General features: G+C 35.5%; 1 protein-coding gene across 3 annotated transcripts in view; it reads left to right on the plus strand.

Moving 5' to 3' along the window:
* The window catches only part of ncor2 (nuclear receptor corepressor 2), a 172,203-nt gene extending 170,821 nt beyond the window's left edge, over positions 1-1,382 (plus strand). For 2 of the 3 annotated variants that reach the window (XM_049486156.1, XM_049486157.1), the window contains exon 47: positions 231-1,382. In XM_049486156.1, the coding sequence (XP_049342113.1) occupies positions 231-418 (188 nt within the window). In that variant the 3' untranslated portion in view covers positions 419-1,382. The remainder of the gene's footprint in view (positions 1-230) is intronic. The other variant, XM_049486158.1, reaches the window with a different exon arrangement.
* Positions 1,383-6,789: the final 5,407 nt, after the last annotated feature.

A 6,789-nucleotide genomic window follows, 5' to 3' on the forward strand; every position in this document is an offset into this window, starting at 1 on the left:
TAAAATTCTAAATATTTTGTCTAATTCAGCGTTTGTCATATCGCCAAATGTATTGTTATCGTGAAAATACCATGAAATATGGTGATATTATTTTAGAGCCATATCGCCCACCCCTATCCTCAAGTGCAGTTGCAAAGACAAAAAAAAATGTTATGATGAAACTGGCTCTCATCAGGATTGCAGATGTTTAGTGTATATATTTGTGTATTGACTTGTTTCATTCTCTTTAGGCTCCACCCCATTCCCCTGTAATCCGTTCACCATGCAGATGCGTTTGCCCGGTGGGATGATGCCCGGCCACTCCCCCTCGCCCACACAGCCCGGAGCCCCGGGACCCTCCCAAAGTCAGAGACCCTGGGAGGAGGAGCCTAAACCGCTGCTGTGCTCTCAATACGAGACCCTGTCTGACAGCGACTGAGCTCTCTCTAACACACACACACACACACACACACACTTGACTAAACAGGGACTGAAAATACAAATACATTTATACTGATTTAAACAAGGACGTGGATACACACACACACACACACACACATTTACATTCTCGTGAACAGTGAAGCAGTACACACCTAATGAGAGCACATACACATAAATATGCCTACATGCAAATTAGTATGCATACAACCATATTAAAACACCTCTAAACTCATTCATTGTTCACACACATTCATACACACATTCATACACACATTCATACACACATTCATACACACGTCCCTGTTTTATAATACCTCTCCAAAAAAAAAAAAAACACATACACACTCACACACACTCCAAATGGACCCCATCACACATGCAGTGAGTGAGTGTGGCTTTTAAAGCTCCACTGCTGCAGAAATGTGTGTTTTATTGTATTTTTAAGCGTGTTTGTGTGTACAGTATGTTTGTGCACGTGCACACAGATATTAGCGTGTGCCATCACTCCAAGATTGCTCGTAGGACATCACTTCTTTTCTTTTGTAGATTTTTTTTTGTCTTTTCTGGCCTTAAAACGTGTTTTGGACTCTCATATGGGCTCTCATATTGTTTTAAACGGAAGTTCATTCCTGCCAGATGTCTTTTTTTATCCTTTTGTTTTGGCAGCAACATTAAAGAATAATAATAATAATTATAATTTAGGAACTTGGAATAATCTCTGGATTTTTCTTATTATCTTAAAATAATCATTTGGAATGTCGCAATGATTTATTTATAAAACAAAATCTCAGTTTTGCCATTGAATCATAAAATTGTTTTTAAAAGTGTGTCCTAATGTGTTAGAATTATCTTAATTTTGCCATAACATCACAAAATGATTTAAAAATATTGACCTAATATTACACTAAAACTATTAAAAAAAACTTAATATTAAAATACTTCAGAATAAAAAGTAAAAATAACTACTGACACTTAAGAATATCTCAAAATTTTGACCCAGTTTAAATAAATTCTTAATTTTAAATTATACCACAAAATGATCTAAAACAGTTTTGATCCTAAAAAGTAAAACTTAATCTTAAAATACTTAATCACATAGCATCAGAAAATTGTCATATAAAATAAATACAAATAAATATTGACTTTGAAACGTAAAAATAACAACTGACTTTTATGAATATCTCTAAATTGTGATACAGTTTCAACAAGTCTATCTAATTTCTTTATTTCTTTACATTTGGACATGATGTGTCCGGAATGACTCTGAAGTTCAGTTTTACTGTAGCATCACACAATTATCAAACATTGCATCAAAAAAAAATAGGAATCTGTCTTTTTATTAAATTCTCCTTTTTAAATTATATTGCAAAATTATCTAAAACTATTTTGATCCTAAAAAATTTAAATTAATCTTAAAATATTCAGTGCATCATAAAATTGTCTAAAAAAATATTGACTTTAAAAAGTAAAAATAACGCCAACTTTTATAAATATTTCTACATTTTGACCCAGTTTATCTCATTTCAGCAAGTTTTTTGACTTTCTTAACATTTTGACATGGTGTCCTCAGAATGAGTATCTTAAAATGAGTACCTGCTGATTTGAAGTTCAAGTTCATTACCATCTTTATTCCCAAACAAAAAACAGTTTTAAGGACACTGACATCATGCTGTCAGAAAGAGTAAAGGAAGATGAAAGCAGTCTGGTGGGAATGAGCTTCTGTAGGTAGTGTTGCTCCTGTGTTTTAGAGTGTTCCTCATCCGAATGCTCAGGATACTCACTTCTCCATACTGTAGTCCAGCGGCAGACTGACTTTACTCTTCTCTTTTATAACTGATGCACACAGAAGCTGCACTGTCCCACTGTGTGTGAACCTCACAAACACACACACACACATGCGAACGGTCTCTTCATGCATGCAAGTGCGCACACACACACACTGATACACACTGTGGGGTGAAAACTGCAGCTATGCATTTCTGTCTTAAATCTGGGCTGCTGGTGGCGTCGCTTTGCACCCATATGGAGTCCGGAACTCTCGGATCCGCCACTGCGTCTTTCTATTTCCAGTATCTGAGACTCACTGAGGCACATTTTGAGGTACAGTGGACCTGAATGGGGTGTGTGTAATGTGTGTGTCAGTACACACAGAGTGTGTGTCCGTGTGCACACTAGGTTATATATGCATTAAGCATGATTTTTTTTGTTTGTTTTTCTGCAGTGAGGAGAACAGGAGAGCTGTTCCGTTTTCCTCAGTTAGGTCTTTTTCTGAAGTATCTAAGGACAGTCCGCTCCGATATTGTAGAAACAAACGCTCATGAAGTCAACAGTGATCCTTCTTTACGTCATTTTGTTGTTTTTCACTGAGATTTTTGCTACTTTAGGGGGGAGTCTACGTGGGTGGGCCATATCGTTGGTTTACAGGGTACATATGCCATGTATTTTTGATGTCATCATACCAGTTTTTGTTTAGTTTTTTGTTTCGTTGTTTATCTTCTGTTATAAAATCGCCGTTACGGTTTTTATCGGTTCTGTTTCTTGTTTGATAGTTGAGATGTTTTGTTGTGTTATCACTAATTTTGACTTTTTTTGTTTTCTATATGAACCATGTTTGTATACATATTAGTGATGTCGTTTTTTTTTTTTTTTTTTTTAACTTTTCAGTTTGTTAAGCACTTGGCCAGCAAATCGTTCTTGTTGGCATCCTTTAAACGGACGCTGACTTTAAATGAATGCAACATTTGTTGTACTTTTTCTTTTTTTACACAGCATTTATTTTTTTGTTTTGTTATACAGTATTGTTGTTTTATTTGTATTTTGGCATGTCACCTTAAAAAAAAAAAAGTTTAAAAACTATTAAAAAAAAAAAGTCCAACGTTCCAGCGACAATCACAGACTGAGAGGAAACGACGATGCTGAGCTGGACAAGCTGGACAAGTGGACAACCTTATCTTAGAGGAAGCTGCTTTTTTCAGGTCTCCACAAACGTCCTCACAAACCTGACATTAAACAAACACACACACACACACCACAAACACAAATGTGTTGGTTTTAATTAAAGACTTCACTGAATCAAAGCCATGCTGTCTGGCCAGTCCGTGGACAGTCTGAGCTGCTTTTATGCCCTGGATCAATTTTGGATGGTGTTCCCTGTGTGTTTTAGACTGGACTGTAGACTGCGTTTGAAGGACGTGGATTGTGGGGTCCGGTCTCTAGGTTTTTCACCTACCTTATGAGGACCTTTCAAGATTTTAACCCGAGGGATTCTCCACCCGCAGGGATGGGACTCCTGTGGACTACTGGTGACGGACGTGTTCCTCGCACCACACTCAGCACCTCATAAAATATGATATATATGATATGATATGATGTTATGATGTAAGGTATCCCTCTCTGTGTACAGTCTGAACAAGAGACGGTGGGGATTCTGGATTATTCTGGTGCCATTTAGTTGACATTATTTACTGAAGTTAAATCTACCAAACAGCTACGCACAATGTTTTCTCCCTACTTTTTTTTCTGCTTTCCCCTCAGTCTAATGATCACATGTTGTTGTTTCCCTGCAGGGTTGTACAGAATGCAGAAAAAAAGGTGTTTTAGCTAAAAGAGTAAAATCCTTCTCAAACAAGTCCTCACACTAATACCCCCACCTTCCCTTCCCAGATTGGCATAATCAATGGCGACGATACTGTTAATTGTTTTGCATGCATGTTAGATACAAAGGAATCCTTTTTATTTGTATTATTTGACGTTTATCTACTTCATTTTAATACAGAAGTACAGAAAATAATAATAAAAACTGTTATGAGTCGATTCCACAATTCAACAAGTTTAATTTTCAGTTGAAATCAGTTGGAAAGTAGATTTCCAGCTGGGTAGAAGCAGTCCTGCGTGTTGGTAAAATGATGCGATGCTTTTCGTTGTTGGTCAGTTCTAGTGTGTTTAATCTCGTGTGGTTTTGTACGTGGGGCTTATATCACAGGCTTGTTCACTCGCTCCCGCATTTTACAGTTGGCTGATAAAGTTTGAGCTTTGAAGATTTCCCAATAACTAATAAAACTGCAGTCGCACCCGCCTTTATACACATATCCCCCCAAACAAACAAACAAACAAACAAACAACACTGCACACTGGAATAGATCATCCGGGCAGGGTTTCCGTGCTGTGTCTAAAGCTTGCATTTGAATTGTTCTAAACTCTCTAAACGTGTCGTTTTCAACTGGCCTGTGATACAATGACAACATTCTGCCTTTATTTCTTCTTACTATTATAAAAATAAAGACAATTCTAAAAAAATAAACAAACTTTCCACCAGAGAATCTGTGTGAATCACAGGATGATCGCAGAATAACAGAAACGCACTTGGCAACGATAAAAAAGTAAAACGGGGACGCATTCTTACGAAAAGGGTGTCTGTGTGCCCCTTCAGTACTCGTAGGACGGGTGGGCCGAGACGGGACTGGTGGGTGGGAGGGAGGGAGGGGTAGGCATCTATTTTGTACAACCACATTGTGCTATCTTTTTTTTTTTTTTTTTAATTATTAATATTACAACCCACTGTATTATAGTGAGGAGTGTAAATAGGCCTAAGAGGATGTACATATTTATGTGATTTGCTGCAAGGTTGATATTCACAGAGAAACTGTTCACACTGTTGTATTTCAACATGGCCACCAGCAAGCTTTGTGGATAGCAGTGTAAAAATGAAACAAACAGGAAAAAACAGACACTGCCTTAATGTTTAAATAAAAAGCTTATTGCCATTGACCTCTTCCGTGGTGTGTTTGTTTTTTGTGGTCTCATAATTTCATAATTGCTGTGTGTGTTTAAAAAACTGATTCAGAGAAAAATATCAGAGAATGTCGCTGGAGTTTAGGCTCTTTAGTTAAGGTATTTATTTGTAAAATTTACACAGATGAAGGTTGTTGTGTACCTGGTGTTTGGGGATAAAATAATATTATTTTCAAACCGATATTTGCTGATTTATTTTATGATAGAAAATGACCAATGGTTTCTGGCCACGCAGCTATATTACTACCTTAAAATCAATCATTTAAACATGTTTTTGTTTATTTTTGCTAGTTATGGCAAATGTAGCAGCTTGCCTCTGTAAATTATAAATGTGTATATCAGCATCTGCAGATATATATGTGCAACAATGATGCATGCCTGCAATACTGGAATTTTTAAAAGTCTCTAACAATTAACTGTTTTTTCTCCTAATTAATTTGGTATAATTGTATTGTTTTGTACAGTCTTAATGTAGGTGATTATTTGTTTGAAGCTCTTATACAGAACTCTGCTAAGCAGATAGAGGTAGGAAAAATTAAATCTTTCATTTGGAATTGTATTATGAAATCTACATTAATTTTTACATTAAAATTTGACCGATTTTTGACAGCTAAAATGCAACGCTCATAGCAGACCTGTATAGGAATAAAAGATTTTTCTTCTATAAAGTCAATAATGTGTTCTGTAGACAGTACATTTCAGGAATTCTACACTCTCTCAGCAGTAGAGTTTAGAAACATAAATTTGCATTTAAATTTTACTGTCAAAAGCGAGTTTGACTAACAAAAGGAGCTTGTGATGCAGTTTAGCCCTCACAGCAGCCAAACTCGATCCATCATCAGATCTGTGATTTCAATAGGAAATTTATGGTGGCATTAAGAATAAAAGCGTAAAAATAAAAAATACGTACGATTATCACGCTGCTCATTCCAAAGCATTTATTCAGAAAATGTGAAATGTTAAATTAGTTCTCTGTTCTTTTTTATGGATGGGCTGATGACATCACTGACTTTTTTTGTTTTGTTTTGTTTTTTGTTTTGTTTTTTCCAGATATTTTTTGGGTGTGGTTCTCAGCTCACAAAGTTAACCTACAAAGAAATTCAATGAACTCATGTTCTTATTTAAAATTAAGAATAAACATTCACACTGTTAACTTTTTCTTTTTATATTTTTTAAATCAAAACAATTTTTAATCTTCTACAGCTCTGGAAAAATAAAGAGATCACTTCAGTTTCTGAATCAGTTTCTCTGATTTTGCTATTTATAGATATATGTTTGAATAAAATGAACATTGTTGTTTTATTCTATAAACTACGGACAACATTTCTCCCAAATTCCAAATAAAAATATTGTCATTTAAAGCATTTATTTGCTGAAAATGAGAAACGGCTGAAATAACAAAAAAAAAAAAACAGAGCTTTCAGACCTTCAAATACTGCAAAGAAAACAAGTTAAAATTCATAAAGTTTTAAGAGTTCAGAAATCAATACCCCTGGTTTTTAATTACAGTTTTTATGCATTTTGGCATCTTCTCCTCCACCAGTTTTACACACTGCTTTTGGATAACTTTATGCCACT

This window comes from Astyanax mexicanus, chromosome 12, assembly GCF_023375975.1.
Source record: "Astyanax mexicanus isolate ESR-SI-001 chromosome 12, AstMex3_surface, whole genome shotgun sequence".
Taxonomy (NCBI): domain Eukaryota; kingdom Metazoa; phylum Chordata; class Actinopteri; order Characiformes; family Acestrorhamphidae; genus Astyanax; species Astyanax mexicanus.